Source organism: Monomorium pharaonis, chromosome 7, assembly GCF_013373865.1.
Source record: "Monomorium pharaonis isolate MP-MQ-018 chromosome 7, ASM1337386v2, whole genome shotgun sequence".
NCBI lineage: Eukaryota > Metazoa > Arthropoda > Insecta > Hymenoptera > Formicidae > Monomorium > Monomorium pharaonis.
In genome coordinates, this window is record NC_050473.1 from 3,130,472 (window position 1) to 3,149,697 (window position 19,226).

Here is a 19,226-nt window from a genome sequence, read left to right on the forward strand (position 1 = left end):
GTACTGATATTTAAAACTTGCCGTGACATTCAAATCGCCGTCGCTCGGACAACCGGACGACGATGGCTTGTTGGACCTCTCTCCTCTGTACTCTATCAGAACAGTGCGATCTTGTGGTAAATTATGATTTGTGTCAAATAATGTCGTGCCGTCCGAAGGATACTTCACGTCGGCTATGTTCAAAAGCGTGGCGAAGATATCTACGCTGCTGACTGGCGCGGCAATTGTAGACGGCTCAATTCCCGGGCCAGATATCAGTAATGGGACTCGTATATCTGTTTCATAAGGTTGGCGCTTATCCATTGGCATGCTAAATTGTCCTATCAAAATAATGCATTCTATCTTGTATAAACATAAATATATAATATATAACACGTAATTTAATATAATATCTAATTTTATAATAAAAATGAGAATATAATTTTATATTTAATTACATTAACATATTTATTATTTATATTATTACAAGACAAGAATATAATTTTAAAAATGTATATTACATGCCAAGCCCTTAAAAAGACAAAAAGGCAAAATTATCTCGTCATAAACAAGCTTTATAATGAATAAATAATTTATTTTTCAAAATTTCTTAGCGCTGTATTATTCTAACTTTCTGGAGAATTTTTCAATGCCCAAACAATTATAAAAATTAAAATTTCGGCTTTTACATTTCTACTTAATGTTTAACATTTTTATATTTAATAATATCAAGTGTGCTGTTAAATCACCTACCAATATGATATCCATTATCGGACGTGTAAATAAAGTAAGTGTCTTTCAAGAGATTTCGCTCCTCCAATAAGTTGTGTACGTTTTTAACGAGTTCATCTACCGCTAGTAAAGCTTCCCATCTTCTTCTGTATATTTCGTCTAATTTTGGTAATATATCATCTGGTAAAGGAGTTGGACCTTCTTTAACTAACCAATGTTTGTCCTATTTTTTTGAATAATAAATTAAAATCCATTTAAGAAGAGTGAAAATTTCAGCAGAATTGTATTTATAATTTCATGTATATCATGTATAATGAGTGTCATTTTAATATATATTTTAACTTATCTAAACTGTTTAATAATCTTTAGAAATTTTTAAATTATTTCAGAAAAAAATTCAAGAAAGTATTAGCTTCACACAAAACCTTATGTATGGGCACATTAAAATTTGGTGTTCTCTTTGCTTTTGTGCCGTTGTATTTGCCATTGTGTCTGTCAGCAGGGGTAAATGGCGCGTGAGGGGCTGGAGGTGCCAATACCATGAGAAAAGGTTGGTCAGCGAAATGTCCCTTGATAAAATCTACAGCCAGATTACTCTGAAATATACATATATATATATATATATGTGTGTGTGTGTGTGTGTGTGTGTGTGTGTGTGTGTGTGTGTGTGTGTGTGTGTGTGTGTGTGTGTGTGTGTGTGTGTGTGTGTGTGTGTGTGGAGGGGGGGTGTATGAAAGTGTGTGAAAACATAGAATCACTCTAAGTAATGTTTTTATCTCTTCTATTAATCCAGAAATAGTCACTTAGGAAATGTTGCATCGCAATAAATGAATAATAAGAAAATAAAAGTTTAATTGTTTCCTATATTGATGGAGAATCTTTTTTTTTTCTAAAGAAAAAATTCAATAACCTATATACATAAACTCAAAAAGAAAATGCTAATAAATTTTATCAACAAAATACGCTACGTAATTGATAATAACAATAGTTTTTATTTTACAAGATTCAAAGAACAAGGTAATTATTTATGAAAAAAAAACCTAGACTATTCCCGGGTTAACGAGCAAATCCTACACATTGTGACACAAGCTCAAATGAATTTACAACAAAAGAAGAAAGGATTTTACATTCTCGTGTACGATAAAGAGTAAAAATACTGTTTAATTCAGGTGTAATTTTTCTTTTAGTAGAAAAAGAGCTCCGTAGAAATGAGTAGTCCTTTAGTACCCCAGTTAAAGAGATGAAAAAAAGGAAGATCGGTGCAAATGCAATTTTTTGTTCGTCACACCTGAACCAGAGAAGATTTTTACTCTCGGTTAAATGTGTGTCAAGTACTTCTGCATGCTGTGATGCTGTTGCATCCACTTACGATCACGTCGGTAAGATAATCGCTCGAGCTGTTACCATATTTTCTCTCGGTACCGTTTATGGATAACGAATAATCGTAATACTTCGAGTTTCCTATAAGACCGGCCCACCAATCCCATCCCGTTGGTACATGAGCCGCACCGCCGACTTTCTCGTTTCCGTACTATACATATATTACACGCGCATTTTTTAATTGATTTGCATCATCACAATAGCAGAAAAAAGATGAAATACACAAAATGGCAAAGTACAAAATCCGCCGAATTTCTAAATAAACAAAAATTCTTTCATAAAATTCGAACAGAATTATTTTTGGTGAGAAATTGTAGAAATAAATTTTCTTCGATCGACCTAATTGAACTTGAAGATCCGGGTGTCTACCTGATTTAGATATTTCCCCGCGTAAAACGTCTTGTATCCGGCAAATCGCAAAAGAGCAGCGAACGTTGCCGGCTCCCGTGATTGTTGCCATCGGGCGTTACTGCAACCACCCGCGATAGAATTGTTCACCGTTAGATGATTATGTTGATATCGTCCGGTGAGGATGGACGCCCGATTGGGGCAACAAATCGGCGAGGCTACAAACTGAACAGCGACCGACACTTTGAGCGTCAAGAAAGAAACGATGAAATAATTTCCACGTCTATATTCGAGACTTACACAATTCGTAAATATGGCGCCCTGACGTCCTACAAGATTCAGAGTGTTCGTCATTGGCGTCTAAAATTATAAATTAAATCACATAAGCAAATATTCATTTTCTTTTTCAAAGTAATTAGAGTCTTATTTCACATTCTATTATGTATGTGTAATTTTTTATCCAGATTGAAAGAAACGGAAATGCTACCATGCCATCTAGAACGGAGTCTTGATCATCGGTAACAATCAGCACGATATTCTTAGATGCAATTGATAGCAATAAATAATTCAGCAACCAGAAGAGAGATGCCAGCTGCATCGTGGCCGGCATCGCGAGATCTCCCGGTAGAAAATGACGAGTTGAAAAATCGTTGTAATTAGCCTGGCTACGACGGAAGTAGACCGACGTTGCTGCGTCGCTTCGCGAGGTGTCCGAGAGTATTTTAACACGGGAATCGACTGTCGTTAATCTCGCGCACGGATGAATACAATGTATACAAGATCGAAGCTACGAGATTACTGACCATTACTGACGAGACTGCGATTCACTTGTGTCGTCTATAGAAACATTTCTTGATTGGTCAATTAATAAAATTCGTTATTCTGATTGGCCAATGAAATGCATCAAAACATTTGTGGCGTTGTGGACTGTAATCTTGAGACTCCTAGCTTTTATTTTAACGTGCGTATCGTCTACGTTCCACGAGAAGATTAAGATTATGTTCTGATTATCTTCGTTTATATTTACACGAATTTATACGAATCTTTCCAACAATACAGTGTGAATTATTGTGAATAAGATACAAATAAGTAATTAAGTTATGAGATTGTTAATAATATATCTAACTTTAGTATTTCGATAATACAAAAAAATATGTATAAAAATAAAAAATGGAATTTAACTTTCACATTGTTTCTAATGAAATCTGAATCTTTTATGATCTATCGATCGCTGTTTACGTAAAGCATGGTTTCATGGTGATGCAAATTATTTAAATTTTACGAGTAAACACGTACGGTAAACATTTGCACTGAAGAAACTCTGATAAAGAACGAGACGACTCCCCGCGAAGAGTTACCGGCGACCGTCGGCAGATGGTGCCAGGCACCGGCGCGCGACACGCGGACAACGACCGACAGAGGACTCCGGAAGGGCCGGAAGAGTGTGGAAATCGGAATTGCCTTTTCGGCGCGTCGGCGCTCGCTTCTACGCCTTCGGGCACGCAGAGCAGCTAAATACACGGCACGACGGACAAACGAGAGCGCAGCAGCCGTGTCGTACATACATATCGCACGCCGGCACGCACGCACGTTGGTACATACATATACGCGAGAGCACGAACGAGCGCGCACGCACGTAATTTCCCACCGGCGAGCCGGAGTCTTACGCCGCGCGCGAGCGAGCGAGCGCCGTACATATTTTCTATGCGCGTTGTCGCGCGACGACCAGCCGCAATATTATTCACGGGGCGAGCTCTTGGGCCGCACTAACCATCACCCGGCCACATCCCGGAGAATAGCCGAGAGGCAAGACGCAGTAAGTTGTCTGTCGGTCGACCGGAGACGGTCAGCGCACATATCCGCTCTGATTCGGTTACTCTTTGCGCGCGCGCGCGGATACTTCTTGTTCTCGTTTTCTTTCTCTTTCTATCTCTTTCTCCTCTCATCATTTCACGTTTATCTATCTATTCTTACACGAAGATAGCTCGCTGTCCGCACGAACGCACGTCGGCGGCGGCGACCGAGCGACAAGTGTAGTTGGGTGTAGTAGGTGTAGAGGAACGGCGCGGAAGTGTGCGGTCCGGGCCGCGCATCGCCGACTATTGCGCGGGCGGCCACGAGGGCGCGCTGCTTGCCGGCCGACCGGCCAATCGCCGCGTGCTGGTAGCGCCACCGTTCCGTCGGGTACGCTCGTGGCACGCCCCTACGACTTCCTCCATTGTCCTTCTTTCCGAGATTCTCACCGCGGAGGAAGGATGGCTCAGAACAATTATTTCGGATTTACCCACGGCGGGACGCAATATGGGTACGGAATCGCATGTATTTATCACTATCATTAAGTAGCTAGCGTTAAGCTGATCGAGAGTTCGTGGCCGCGAGGCGCGAGCGCGCGCGACGAGCGATAAAGGGAAGACCGGTCGCGTTTCCAGACACCTCACGGCACGCCGTCCGCGAGAGGCCCAGCCGGCACGGCGGCCATTACTCTCGCCGCGCGAGTGATCTAGCGTCTCGTCGAGCGTCTCCCGCAGGAGAGAAAGAAAGAGACAAGGCCGAGACGGACTTTTTCCGTCCTGCGGTCTACTTGTCGCAATCCACCGTCTCCTCCACGTCACCGTTGCATCGCAACTCCACGGCACGGACGCTCGACGGGCCAACCACATGCGCGCGCGCGCGCGCGTGTGTATGTGTGCGCGCTCGTCTTTTTCCCTTATTTTATTATCTAATGTTGCCTCCTCACGAATAGGGCGACCAGCGCCGCTGCGTATCAGACCGGGCAGGCGGGATACGCGGTAACCCCGGCGGCGACTGCCGCCACGTACACTCAGCGACCCGCGGCCGCCGCCGCCACCGGCTACGAGACCTACCAGGCAGCCGCCGCCGCAGCCGCGACCGGGACGACCTACGCAGGTGAGTTCTACTCCGGCGCTGAGTCTCAGCGATCGATCTTTGTCACAGGGATTCGATAAATTCATTAGTATATATGTATATATCGATCGTTGGGACGTACTTTGTGCAAATGTTTCATCTCTTGTCGAATGTGAGCTCCCCTTTTTTTTCTTCAAAAATTTGGTAAAATTGAAATCTATGAGGGAACAAAAATGCTGATTGGTTTGGGTGTAGCAAGTGGAGTTGCACCTGCACCAGGTTTTTTCTATAAATTTTCATGTGCTTCTTCCACCGATTGACTTGAACCGTTGATTCGTTATTTGAAAAATACAAGAAGCTTGGTGCACACATGGGAAATAATACTTTTTCATTAAAAATTTTATTTTTGGGATTTGTTATACTTCATACAAATATTCTATATAAAATATAAAATTTATTTGCATTTGAAACTCACTATTTTTGTACTTGTATGAGATAAATATAAAAATGTTGGAAATTTTCTTAAACATTTTTTATTATCTTTAACTTTATTTTTTATTATTTTAAAGAGATTATTGAAGTTTTACATAAATTATAATTTACAAAAAAAAGCAAAGAAAATAAGTTTTGCAGTTAGCTATTAAAATTAATTGGCCGATCAAGCTAATCAGAGATGATGAGACTGGCTCTAAAATATGTCATTGATAATATTTTCCTCATAACATTAAATTATTCTCAAGTACAATAAACAATGCAGCATTATTACAATATATACGTTTCTTCTTACAGCTGCTAATCCTGGCACCGTAGCCCAGACTTACGATTACGGGTACGGACGAGCTGCACCAGCAGCCACATACGACGCAACCAAGACCTATTACCAACAACCAGCAGCTGCCGCAGCGACTTACACTACCACTGAAACCCATTACCAGGCAGCAAAACCTGCTTATAGCACAACCAGTGCCTACACTGGCACTGCTAGACAGGCCACTACCACTGGTCAAGCCAAAACCTATCAAGCGTCTAGCACAGCTTATCAACAATCAAATCCTACACAGAGCGCTACTTACTCGTCAGGATACACTGCGCCAGCCACTCCTGCCGCTACTCCGTCAACTGCAACAAATAGTAAGTATACTGACCTTTCTCTTACACATTTGTCTCTAAATATTTTCGGTCCTCTCTTGACCACTAACTGTGATGTAGAAACTAATAACATGAAATTGATCCTCTCACGATACGTGAATAACAAAGAAAAAACAAATTTTTTAAACTCTGCTAACATTCTCGATCGTTATATAACGTTTGAGGATTTAGCAGAGGTCAGTAACGTTTTTTATCCGCTCCTGAGTAAGGAGCACACTTCTGAGTAAATTAGTTTCCCGTTGGTTTCGTCTTCGTGGAGTCTTCGTAGTCTTTGGTCTTTTGGTGCATCTCGAAATTTCGAGTAATAGTAAAAAAAATTTTGTGCCGCGCGAAAATACCAATGGTTTGGATCCCTCCAAAGTTTGAGGTTTCAATTTCATTTCCCTTAGAAACGGCGAGTACAACGTATTCCGGCTACGACGCAGCGCTATATAGCGCTGCGACTATGTTTGTAGCCCAACAGCAAAATGCAAACAGCAATTCCACTAACCAGAAGACTGGAGGTTGGCAGGGCTACGGACGGAAGGGATTCGGAGCTGGCGGGGGAGGGATGAAAGCAATGCGGCCCAAGCAGCCTCCTAAACCTCAGCAACTACACTATTGCGATGTTTGTAAGATCAGCTGCGCTGGGCCACAAACCTATCGTGAGCATCTGGAGGGACAAAAACACAAGAAGAAGGAAGCTTCCCTGAAGGTGCCTCAACAGCCTCCGGCGCGTGGAGCAGGCAACAGTCTTCGATGTGAGCTTTGTGATGTAACTTGTACTGGAAACGATGCTTATGCTGCTCACATTAGAGGTGCTAAGCATCAAAAGGTAGTCAAGTTACACACTAAACTTGGAAAACCTATACCAAGCGCGGATCCTACTGTTTTGAATCCGAAACCTGCGGCAGCTGCGAAAGCTGCAACTACAAAGAAGCCAACGGTGACAGTCACACCTAAAATCAACTTTGTTGCTTGTAAGTAAATTTTTGTATTTTTATATTTTACAAATACAGCAATATCTTACAAATATTTGTAAGACTTATGAAACTATGTGCATTCATTTCAATTGTATTTATTATACAAATGTTTCAGCTGGAAACTTGGGCACCGTGAATCAAAATCAAACCGTGGAGGTCAAGCAGGAAGAAGCAGCCGCCGAAGAGGCTGTGGAAGAGGCTACGGTCGATGAAAAGGATATTCAGCCAGTTGGTCAGGAATACATCGAGGAGAATAAATCCGAAGACGGGAAGATCATAAGTTTTAATTGCAAGTTATGCGAATGTCGGTTTAACGATCCCAATGCCAAAGACATGCATATGAAGGGTCGCCGTCACAGATTTGCATATAAGAAAAAGGTCAATCCTGATTTAGTCGTCGACATGAAACCGAGCCTTAAACAGCGCAAAATGCTGGAGGAGAAACTACGTAGGCAACAAATGCGCGACGAGTATCTACGTCGCAGAGAGGAAATTAATCAGTTGGGACCTATGGGACCCATGATGGACGAAGAGATGATGTATTGGGAGGAGAGACGCCGCTACGAAGAGGAATGTGAATATTATGAATGGTTCCGACGATATGGACGTGGACCAGGTGCCCCACCGATGCCACGTGGTCCGTTCCAAGGACCACCGCCTATGATGATGTTCCCAGGCCCTCAAAGACGACCAGATTCATCGGATGACAAACATGTACTGGCGCACCATACAACTATTTATCCTAAAGAACAAGAATTGGTGGCAGTTCAGAAAATAGTTTCTCACACCGAGAAGGCACTGAAGTTTGTATCCGATGCTTTAGCTGAAGCTGGTGAGTATTTTTAAGCATTTTTTCCCGCAAATTTTAACTTTATAAATACACTTTAATTTTATGGAATAATATTATACCGATACATATTATTGTTTGCAGGTAAAAAGAACACTCCTGCTAATGCTAATGCTACTGCAGCAACGGTACCAGCTGGTACTCCACAGACGAACGATGCAATTAAAAAAGAGGAGGCTGATAAGAAGAAAGCAGCCACACCACAGAAGGAAGATGGAAGTGATGGAAATCTATTCTCATTTCAGAAGGAAAAAGAAGATTCCAGAATTCTTCGTGGCGTTATGCGTGTCGGAAATTTGGCCAAAGGGCTGTTACTATCTGGAGATAATCACGTTTGCCTTGTTGTCTTGTGTGCAGAAAAACCTACTAGGTATTGTATTCAAATGATTTCTCTCTTATGACACAATATGTAGTAATATATTGTAAGCAAAATTTATGAGACTATTCGTATCTTTGCAGAACATTGCTCAATAAGGTTGCGGAGATTTTACCTGGCGAATTGAAGAATGTAGCTCCCGAAGAGACCTACAATGTCGGAAAGCATCCTGAGTCAGCAGCTTTGACTGTCTCGGGAGGTACCGTCACCGTCAGCGTGACACTCACCAGTCCCCTGATGCGTGAAACGCCTAAGTCAACTGCTGCAGCAGGTGATTTATTATTTCGCATTTTTACGGTGGCCAAGAAAAGGATAACTATGAAGGCGAAACGGGGTTTTTTAGCGGAATTATGCACCTCTTTTTATTTTCATGGCGTTTTCTTGATCTATTCTGCGATTTGTACATTTAGTTTGTTCTTTTCATGGCCCGGAAGATTTTCTGTAAGTTTTTTTAAGCACCAGGACGATGCGGGGCAGCCAAGGACGATTCGACGGTTGCCAGTGTACATACGCTCTAACATAAAGTTGATTTCTTTTTCGATATAGCTGCGTGTCTTAGTGTGTCCACGACAGAGTCCTCTTTGTAGAATTCATTTTTCGACTGTAAGAGTATATTACAAAACGATACTCGAACGATATTACGATAAATTTCACAGAAAAGAGCGTAATCTGATACGGTTTAGACACCGATTTTCATTGTCGCACGTTATTTAATTTATAGTAGATATTTGTCTATTTTTTCGAGAATGATTATTCGAGACTCCATCGACAAACAATACTAACGAGAGATTTCATTGAACGTGGACACGCTTGCGATAGGAGGAAACAACGCTGAGGCAATCTTAAAACTATGGACTTTTTGATCATGCATAAAAAAAGAACAGAAAATCCCTCTGAACTGTTATCGAATGCTGTACGCGCATTCTGCGATGTGCATTAACGTACCTCTGAATCTTGACCGACCGTTCTATTAGCATCGGTGCTACCTACCTTTTAAGCGGATAGAGGTGACACTACCGATGTTGATAGGAATCGTCGGACGTTCTTGAGCGGCAAAAAATATCGATCCGAGAAAGAACGTTTTAACGGGGGTGAACTCGGTGCATTGCAAACGTACTACATTCGATCAGGCTTATATTTCTTTTTTCACGTTGGCATTATATATATCACGGTATGGCCCACAATTTAAAGGTGCTTAAGTTGAGAAAACGAATATTAATAAAGAGAGGGAATACCTAAAATCTCTGGGCATGATCAAACACTCTAAGTGTTGTCTAAGCGTGTTGTGCTTTCTTTGTTGGAATCTCAGATAATGCTGGACAGCAGCAGCAGGAAGCTGCTCAACTGCAAACAACGCCCGCGGCCCCCACCGTGACGAAACCAGACCCACCAGATGTACTTCCCAAGGCTAAGTGTTTGGAGGCTTTAGCTGCACTCAGGCATGCCAAGTGGTTTCAGGTTTGAATTCATCAACTCTCAGTTCAAGAACTCAAATTGTCTCAATGCCACGTTCTTGTTTGGCACTGTGTAACGAAGCATTTTCTTTTATTTTCTCCTGACAATACGCGAGACGCGTGCAAGTTGTCCTTTCTCTTTCTCTATCTCTTAAATCAAATCTCTCAGTCAAAAGAAAATCAAAAAAGAAAGAAAGGAAAAGAGAAAAAGCAGTCTAGAAACTTCCAGCCTTGTGACGGTTTTATTTTTTATCATTAACCGATCCGTCGTTAACTCGATTCTGTCTGAATTGCTTATTTGATCACGTTCGATGTTCGCCGGTTTCATATATCCGCTGAATTTTTGAACGCCATACGCCACTGTAGGCTTTGTCCACTGTAGTTTCCACGCGGTTTTACGTTTACGTTTCGGACTCCGTTTATTACACTATTATTGTTGATTTAAAATGATCTGAAATATAGTTCCGAAATGAATGGATAACAGTGGCATCGTCCATACATGGGAGAGAAAGCTAAATCGCACATCGAACATGCGATCAGATATATTATCAGGCAAGAAATCTTGCAAGTAAGCAATATGTAAATGTGTATCTTAACAGTCACGTACAAATGCTGCTAGATGCATTTACATTTGCTTTGCTTTGAAATCTTGAAACATCCAGAATAATAGGACTTGTTCTGTGAGACGTCGCAATTCGAGTGCAATTAATTTTTATCCTTAGAATGAATGTGATTTTCTTTATTTTCTTTACTAACGCAGAGACTGCTCGATTGCTTTACGATATCAAGCATAATTCATTATTCTGGATCGTCCTTAATGCGTTGTAGCCTAGGCTGCGTCTGTTCTAGGTCTGTCTTAACTTGAAAGCAAAAATCGAATATGTATCGTCAGTACAGCTTTTGTGAGATTATGTATTTCGTTCAGTTTTTATAACAATTTTCATGTGCGTTAATTGCACAGCTTTGGAGATGTATAAAGAGACAGACAAGCACAAACACACAGTAGCGCGTCATAAGTGTACCGGGTGTTTCTGTAGATTAGAGTTGAGTCCTAGAATTGCTCTGAGATGTGCTCAGTTTCCTTAAGATATATGAGCTCTGAATTTTTTTTAATTATTGCGGTAGGTACTAACGTCTACTAGGAAAAAAGTGATCGATAAACACCCGGTAATATTGATATGGGCTAATACTATTAGGGGCATTAGGCACGAGGCTGGGAGGATAGCTAAAGCCCACACAAAGCAATCGAAAGATAGTTTAGGCCGTCTTATCTCCAAAAGTGCATCTACTGCGTATATTAAATCGTAGTTTTTTAACATATTAATCCTATTCAACAGGCTAGAGCTACTTCACTGCAGAGCTGTGTTATGGTTATTCGTATAATGCGTGACCTGTGCAATCGTGTGCCAACATGGGGTCCATTAAATCCTTGGGTTAGTATACAATGTATTAACGTTTCATTACCCACATGTTCTCACGTTTTCTTGATTCTTGATAATCCTTTCTTTTCAATGTATATAGGCATTGGAATTATTGACTGAGAAAGTCATTAGCACAGCGGGAGGTCCCCTTAGTCCCGGCGAAGCCTTAAGAAGACTTTTGGAATGCGTAGCAGGAGGAATATTGCTACCGGGTAGTCCAGGTAATTTTTTTCTGTAATAGAATTTATAATAGGAATCTATTTTATCGTACTATGTTTTGATATTTTAATCAATTTTCTATCTTTAAATGATGAAAAAGATGACGAGACTGAGCGTATCGCGGAGGTGATTTTTGATCTCGAGTTCAAGTATTTTGTTCTCCTGTATCATAATCACATATTTTGCAATACGCGCGGATGATATGGCAATCTGATTTAAATTATCTTACTATTGATCCAGAGATGTGTGAGACAATGCGAGAACCAATGTTGATTCATAAATGTTTCTTTTCTTCAGGATTATCCGATCCATGCGAGAAAGAGCCAGTTGATGCTATAGGAAACATGACGTCTCAACAGAGAGAAGATATTACCGCATCCGCGCAGCACGCGTTGCGATTGGTAGCGTTCCGTCAGATTCACAAGGTCCTAGGTATGGAGCAATTGCCACCGCCGAAATTCAAGGGACGATTTGCCCGAAAGCGAAGACGCGATAACAGCAACGGAGAGGGTACGGACAGCGAGGCTTCGAAAAAAGATAAAAAAGCGGAGGAGATTAAAATGGAAACAGATTCCAAGTAGAAGATCTACCAAAAGATTCATACTAATGATACAAATTACCTATTAACTTATCTAGCATAAGGAAGCAGTTTTCCCGCTGTGTCAGTTGCTTGTTTAGGAGGAGACAGATTTTCGGAGGAGACATTTCGAGACTAGGCTAACGCTTACAATGATTTTTAGATAGACTACGTTATGATTTTAGAATAATCCAAGAATGATAAAATTTTGAAAAGATATGAGATGCGTTTGTCGAGTTACAATAGCGGGCGTTCTTTATCTCTACGTCATTATTGAGGATTGTTTACTTGTGGCAATGATAATCATTTCCTTCTTAATGTATGATGTATTCCACATAATAAGCGTGTCACAGAAACGGAAATAGTGCTATGTTAGGTAAAGCTTAAGTTGAAACTGCTAATTTTCTCAAACAGATGTGATGCGATTAGATCTTATGATATTAGGTTTGTATCGACGAAAATAACAAATACGTTTACTTAAATCTGGTCCATCCAGATTTTATTTCGATTATGGCGAGCAGAAGGAAAACGAAATGTAGCAGAATACGATGACGAACATTTATAAGTTTGAAGTTAGGCGTAGACAGAATCAATAGATTGTATTGAATTTTGTGTGTATGTTGTGTGTGTAGTCAGTACGTGTAGGAAAATAACCATCTTTTCTCTCTCTCTCTCTCTCTCTCTCTCTCTCTCTCTCTCTCTTTCTCTTTCACTTCTGCACAAAGTAACAACCATTTATGATGTATGCTATTGTCACGTACGTGACTCACGCAAGAAAATGGCGGCAAGATATTTATAACTCGATAATTTGGACGCTTAGTGATTACTCGATGCAAAGCAAGTGCACGTGTTAATGTTTTTTTGTTTAACACAACTAAATCAATTTTATTCGCAGAAAATTTAAGCAACCGAGTCAAGTTGAAACTTGAACTTTTTAACTTTTATTGGATTTCAATTTAAGTGAATTTCTTCTAACTTGTGTAGAATTTTCTGTTCTATATTTTGAATGAAGATCATTGAATAAAACGAACATGTGTACGTATCTGTGAATTTAATTATTTCTAACAAAACAGTTAATATGCTAGTTTCCTTGATGTTACTCCTTTCCTTTTCAACTTTAATGTTTGTTTTATGAAAAATGCAAATAGATTATAAATAAGTAAGTTAAATTTAAAGATAGAAAATTTAAAATAATAAATTAACGGAAATACGTATAATATATTAATCAATTTTTTAAATCTAAAGTATATAACATTTAATTTCTCATCTGTATACATATTTCTTTCAAATATCTGGTCGACTATAATTTACTTTTGTATATAATTCTTTTAATCAATACATACAAATGTACTTTTTCAAGTTTGTTAATGTAAATTAATAAATTTTTTATTTGGAAAAATAAACACGAATAACCCAGCGTATCATAGATACGGAAAAAGATGTCTTAAGTGTTAAGAATACGTTATATTCTACGCTATTGGTAACATCGGTTTTATTTTAGTGGAGTTTTAAAATTACTATCATAGTTGTAATTTTACACAAACTTTTTACAGTGTACAATCGTTTAGATTAATACGTTATCTATCTTGCTTCGATGTGAGAGTATATTGCATCAGTTTGCGAGTCATTGGAACTGCGATGTTATGACTCGACAGTTCCACGAATTCAATTTTGCGATGTTTTTGCGACCTTGTGACTAACACGCAATTTATAAAATAAAATCAAAAATACTCTCTTAATAAAGAATCCAAGTAACAAGTAATTGATGTACGTATCCCTATTTCAACATCAAAATGACGTCTTTGATGACGTCAAAACAGCAACAAATAACGTTAGTTTGTTATTTGAGAGAGAACGCCTAAGTAGCGTGAACGTACAGCGAATTGTACAAAGAAACTATTCTTGGACATTTATTATTATCAAGGGAATAACGTGTGTGTTCAGCAACAAATAACTTCTAACGCTAGGGTTTAGTTATATTTAGAAAACTGTATCATTTTGTATTATTAACATTTTATTTGCATGTATTGATATTCAAGGAAGGAATATTAGGGATGAACGTAAGAATCGTTCTCAGAAAGCTGAGAAGAGAGTATTATTAAGTATAACGGTTTCTCTGTGATAAATGGAGACAGATGTACATATGTACAAGTCGCAAAAACATCGCCTTGTTTCTTTCGTGAATCGAATCTGAAAATTGATTAGAATGAAAGAGCAAATTGTGAAACGGCTACTAATTAAAGCTCCATTTTTTTTATTATCAGAAATACATCGCCTTAAACGCATTCGGGAAATTCGTGCTCTCAATTTTCTCTTAGACACACTTTCTCCTACATATTCAGCATTATCCTTTGTTTTTCACGTATGTCTTTGATTACATGTTTTTCTCAAAGTCTCAAATTAACAAATCAGTCTTCAAATCTCTGAAAAATTACCGAATTTTCGACAAAATTTATACGTGGTAAAAATTATAATATTTCCTTATAAAAATGTAATACTGAACAGTATTAAATTGGTTAGGAATTATTTTACTTCTTCTTAAATACTAACAGTAATATTTTTAATACTTAAAATAAGTGTTAATTACTAACCAATTTAATATTACCTAGTGTCACATTTTTAGAAGTTATTTATTAATAATTAATAATTAAATTATTATATCTGCTATTCTACTATTAATACAATTGCCACCCGCGTTCTCGGAGTGTACATTCATTTCAAATATTTACTCATAAAATAATATATATTAAAAACGAGGTTTCGACTGTGAAGCTCTGCATATATCATTAATAAGAACATTCTGGAGTGTTCTTTGTGACGAGTCAATATCGGTCGCATTATATACGTCACGCGAGTCAATGACAGCTGTGCCACGCGAGCCAATCGGCGACGTCGTTGACGCCTTCTTAGCCAATCGAACACGAGCATGCGCACTCTACGTGTAACGGTATATAAAAGTGAAGACGTACAGGCTACACGGCTACACCTTTAGCAGTTCGTGAGTCGTGAGGAAGCATCATTGATCCACGAGATTTTATCGAGTTTTTTGCGAGAAGTTATAGACGCAGCTTGAAGCTTTCAAACAAAAGGTATGTATGTTGCATCTATCGATACAAATTCTTAGTTCTCGAATCTTCGTTCTTGGCCGAAAAATTAATTTACTCGTGCAAATGAAGTATAGGTAATTAAAATATATAATCATAATAGTAATAGTGAAGTTTATTTGATACGTTCTACGTTCAGTAATAATTTGCGTCAGATTAGCCTGAGTCACCTCCAAATGTGTATGTGCACACGTTATTGCGAGATATTGATCGTTGTTTGCTGTTGCTAGGCGGGATAGAATCGCGGGATTATATCGATTGTACTTTATTGAATTGGCGTATCTTGTCGTCTAATTTAAAAATCAATTCGTTTTTGCATCAGCATAAAAAGCATGTAGAAAACAGGGGGAAAATCTTCCCTTCTTTCCGGGTTCGATCAGCAATCTATTGTTAGAAATTGCGTGTTTTCTCCGACCTGCTCCGACCATGACATGGCGGATCATGACTATCACGAGACGCTTGTTAAACAGAAAATGGCGACCGTTGATTTCACTGCGTCATTGTGAGCGGCTTTGAACTGTTAACAGTCATTTTTCTCCGTTTTCCACTTACAAATATGAGATTTTATGCGATTTCTTATTCTTAAAGGTAATGGGTTTACCTTTTTTTAGATCTTGTCCGTTCTAATACTTTGACTTATCCGTGACCTAATTTCTTAAATAATTATTAGACTCGAATTAACTTATAAACATGAAATGTGAAATTTGCTAACAGCCAATTTTCTACTTTTTGACGTTACAGGTTTTTGAGATTACAATTTTTTTACAGAGTTTCTTAGTCATAAAAAATAGTTTTTATTTTTTAATCTGTTCCTGTTTGACTTATCTGCGTTCTCATTTCACAAATAATAGGAATTGAATTGTAATAAAAAGATTTGGAATTTTGTGACCAGTTCAAAAATATTTTCTAATAAAAAAATGTTGCTGATTTACTCCAGGATGAATTTATTTTTTTCTATTTGTATCATATGTACTTATCTATGTCTTTATTTTGTAAATACTGGAAATCAAATTGATTTAGTGATATATTTTCTTATATGATATTGAAAGACAATTTTTTTACATAATGAAACTTTATTACAGAGCACTATGCAGATTTTCGTGAAGACGTTGACTGGAAAGACCATAACTCTTGAGGTTGAGGCTTCTGACACTATCGAGAACGTGAAAGCAAAGATTCAGGACAAAGAAGGCATCCCACCTGACCAGCAGCGTTTGATCTTTGCTGGAAAACAGCTTGAAGACGGACGTACCTTGTCTGACTACAATATCCAAAAGGAATCGACTCTTCACTTGGTTCTTCGATTACGTGGCGGAATGCAGATTTTTGTTAAAACCCTGACTGGAAAGACCATCACTTTGGAGGTAGAGGCTTCTGATACGATTGAGAATGTCAAAGCGAAAATTCAAGATAAAGAAGGCATCCCACCAGATCAGCAGAGATTGATCTTTGCTGGAAAGCAACTTGAGGATGGTCGTACTCTCTCAGATTATAATATTCAAAAGGAATCAACCTTGCATTTGGTTCTTCGTTTGCGTGGTGGAATGCAGATTTTTGTCAAAACTCTCACAGGAAAAACCATCACATTGGAAGTCGAGGCTTCGGACACGATCGAAAACGTCAAAGCAAAAATTCAAGATAAGGAAGGAATTCCTCCGGATCAGCAAAGATTGATCTTTGCTGGCAAACAACTTGAGGACGGTCGCACACTTTCTGATTACAACATTCAAAAAGAATCAACGTTGCATTTAGTTCTCCGATTGCGTGGTGGTATGCAAATTTTTGTTAAAACATTGACGGGAAAGACCATCACATTGGAGGTTGAAGCGTCAGACACGATCGAGAACGTCAAAGCCAAAATTCAGGATAAGGAAGGAATCCCACCGGATCAGCAGAGGTTGATCTTCGCCGGAAAGCAGCTAGAGGACGGCCGCACGCTTTCAGATTATAACATTCAAAAAGAATCAACGTTGCATTTAGTTCTCCGTTTGCGTGGTGGTATGCAAATTTTCGTTAAAACATTGACTGGAAAGACCATTACATTGGAAGTTGAGGCATCGGACACGATCGAAAATGTCAAAGCCAAAATTCAGGATAAGGAAGGAATCCCTCCAGATCAACAGAGGTTAATCTTTGCTGGAAAACAGCTGGAAGATGGTCGTACACTTTCTGACTACAATATTCAGAAAGAATCAACCTTGCATTTGGTTCTCCGTTTGCGTGGTGGTATGCAAATTTTCGTCAAAACGTTGACGGGAAAGACCATCACATTGGAAGTTGAGGCATCGGACACGATCGAAAATGTCAAAGCCAAAATTCAGGATAAGGAAGGAATCCCTCCAGATCAACAGAGGTTAATCTTTGCCGGAAAACAGCTGGAAGATGGCCGTACACTTTCTGACTACAATATTCAGAAAGAATCAACCTTGCATTTGGTTCTCCGTTTGCGTGGTGGTATGCAAATTTTCGTTAAAACATTGACTGGAAAGACCATCACATTGGAAGTTGAGGCATCGGACACGATCGAAAATGTCAAAGCCAAAATTCAGGATAAGGAAGGAATCCCTCCAGATCAACAGAGGTTAATCTTTGCCGGAAAACAGCTGGAAGATGGTCGTACACTTTCAGACTACAACATTCAGAAAGAGTCTACGTTACATTTGGTCTTGAGGCTTCGTGGTGGTATGCAGATTTTTGTTAAAACTCTCACTGGCAAAACCATTACATTGGAGGTTGAAGCTTCGGACACAATTGAAAATGTCAAAGCCAAAATTCAAGATAAGGAAGGAATCCCTCCGGATCAGCAGAGATTAATCTTCGCTGGAAAACAACTGGAAGATGGCCGTACACTTTCCGACTACAACATTCAGAAAGAATCGACCTTGCATTTGGTTCTCCGTTTGCGTGGTGGTATGCAAATTTTCGTCAAAACCTTGACGGGAAAGACCATCACATTGGAGGTTGAAGCGTCAGACACGATCGAGAACGTCAAAGCCAAAATTCAGGATAAGGAAGGAATCCCACCGGATCAGCAGAGGTTGATCTTCGCCGGAAAGCAGCTAGAGGACGGCCGCACGCTTTCAGATTATAACATTCAGAAAGAATCCACTCTGCATTTAGTTTTGAGGCTTCGTGGAGGTATGCAGATATTTGTCAAGACTTTAACTGGCAAAACTATAACACTAGAGGTCGAGGCTTCGGACACAATCGAGAACGTGAAGGCGAAAATTCAAGACAAAGAGGGCATTCCTCCCGATCAGCAAAGACTGATTTTCGCTGGCAAACAACTCGAGGACGGACGAACTTTGTCCGACTACAATATTCAAAAAGAATCCACACTCCACCTTGTACTTCGACTTAGAGGTGGAGATATCTAATTTCACACTTTTTATCATCACTACTAAGCATCGCGTTGTATTAAATTGTTTAATTTTATTAGAATAAATTCTATTATATGAGTTTTTAATTTTATTAATTTGCACACAAAGAAGTACGCGAAAGTCGCACATAGGATATTTTGGTTGGCGAATAAAGAAATTGACTTTGCATATTATAATGTCTCATTTTTTACCATCTTTAATATCGCTATTTTATAATAAATTATATTACACAAATTCTTAATTTTATTAATTTGCGCTCAAAGAAATACAAAGTTTTACGTAGGATATTTTGATTGATAAATAAATTTGCATATTATATAATGTCTCATTTTTTATAACCTTTATTATTATTATCTTGTGAAACGTTTGTAAATAAAAATTATTAATGACAACTTTGATCTTAAATAAGAAAATTAACAATACATGTTAAAAT

The 19,226-nt window shown here is 39.0% G+C and overlaps 3 protein-coding genes and 1 long non-coding RNA gene across 12 annotated transcripts in view; 2 read left to right on the forward strand and 2 right to left on the reverse strand.

Annotated features, from left to right (window-relative positions):
* LOC105829048 (N-acetylglucosamine-6-sulfatase) overlaps window positions 1-4,033 on the reverse strand; it is a 73,191-nt gene extending 69,158 nt beyond the window's left edge. For 4 of the 6 annotated variants that reach the window (XM_036289249.1, XM_036289250.1, XM_036289251.1 and 1 more), the window contains exons 1-7: window positions 3,736-4,033; window positions 2,740-2,799; window positions 2,461-2,664; window positions 2,081-2,242; window positions 1,137-1,307; window positions 733-934; window positions 22-320 (exon numbers count right to left, since the gene is read on the reverse strand). In XM_036289249.1, coding sequence (XP_036145142.1) covers window positions 22-320; window positions 733-934; window positions 1,137-1,307; window positions 2,081-2,242; window positions 2,461-2,664; window positions 2,740-2,799; window positions 3,736-4,002 — 1,365 coding nt within the window. In that variant the 5' untranslated portion in view covers window positions 4,003-4,033. Of the gene's footprint in view, window positions 1-21; window positions 321-732; window positions 935-1,136; window positions 1,308-2,080; window positions 2,243-2,460; window positions 2,665-2,739; window positions 2,800-2,926 lie in introns of all 6 variants that reach the window. The other 2 variants (XM_028190043.2, XM_036289252.1) reach the window with 2 other exon arrangements.
* A 605-nt stretch (window positions 4,034-4,638) lies between these two features.
* On the forward strand, window positions 4,639-13,351 carry LOC105829047 (zinc finger RNA-binding protein). 4 transcript variants are annotated; one of them, XM_012667687.3, is made up of 11 exons: window positions 4,639-4,744; window positions 5,183-5,346; window positions 6,094-6,435; window positions 6,843-7,412; window positions 7,531-8,247; window positions 8,347-8,632; window positions 8,722-8,909; window positions 9,948-10,096; window positions 11,430-11,525; window positions 11,614-11,734; window positions 12,030-13,351. In XM_012667687.3, exons 1-11 carry the CDS (start codon window positions 4,695-4,697, stop codon window positions 12,311-12,313), a joined length of 2,967 nt encoding a protein of 988 aa, XP_012523141.1. In that variant the 5' UTR covers window positions 4,639-4,694; the 3' UTR covers window positions 12,314-13,351. The 4 variants fall into 4 exon arrangements, with proteins under 4 accessions (XP_012523141.1, XP_012523143.1, XP_012523144.1 ...); XM_012667689.3 differs by having other exon boundaries at window positions 6,879-7,412; XM_012667690.3 differs by having other exon boundaries at window positions 6,909-7,412.
* LOC114254246 lies at window positions 12,981-15,150 on the reverse strand. The gene is made up of 2 exons (XR_003625605.2): window positions 14,901-15,150; window positions 12,981-14,732 (listed from the first exon to the last, which is right to left on the reverse strand). It is a non-coding gene; the product is annotated as an uncharacterized LOC114254246 (long non-coding RNA).
* A 100-nt stretch (window positions 15,151-15,250) lies between these two features.
* On the forward strand, window positions 15,251-19,111 carry LOC105829042 (polyubiquitin-A). The gene is made up of 2 exons (XM_012667681.3): window positions 15,251-15,398; window positions 16,496-19,111. The coding sequence occupies exon 2, from the start codon at window positions 16,502-16,504 to the stop codon at window positions 18,788-18,790; it is 2,289 nt and encodes a 762-aa protein (XP_012523135.3). The 5' UTR covers window positions 15,251-15,398; window positions 16,496-16,501; the 3' UTR covers window positions 18,791-19,111.
* Window positions 19,112-19,226: the final 115 nt, after the last annotated feature.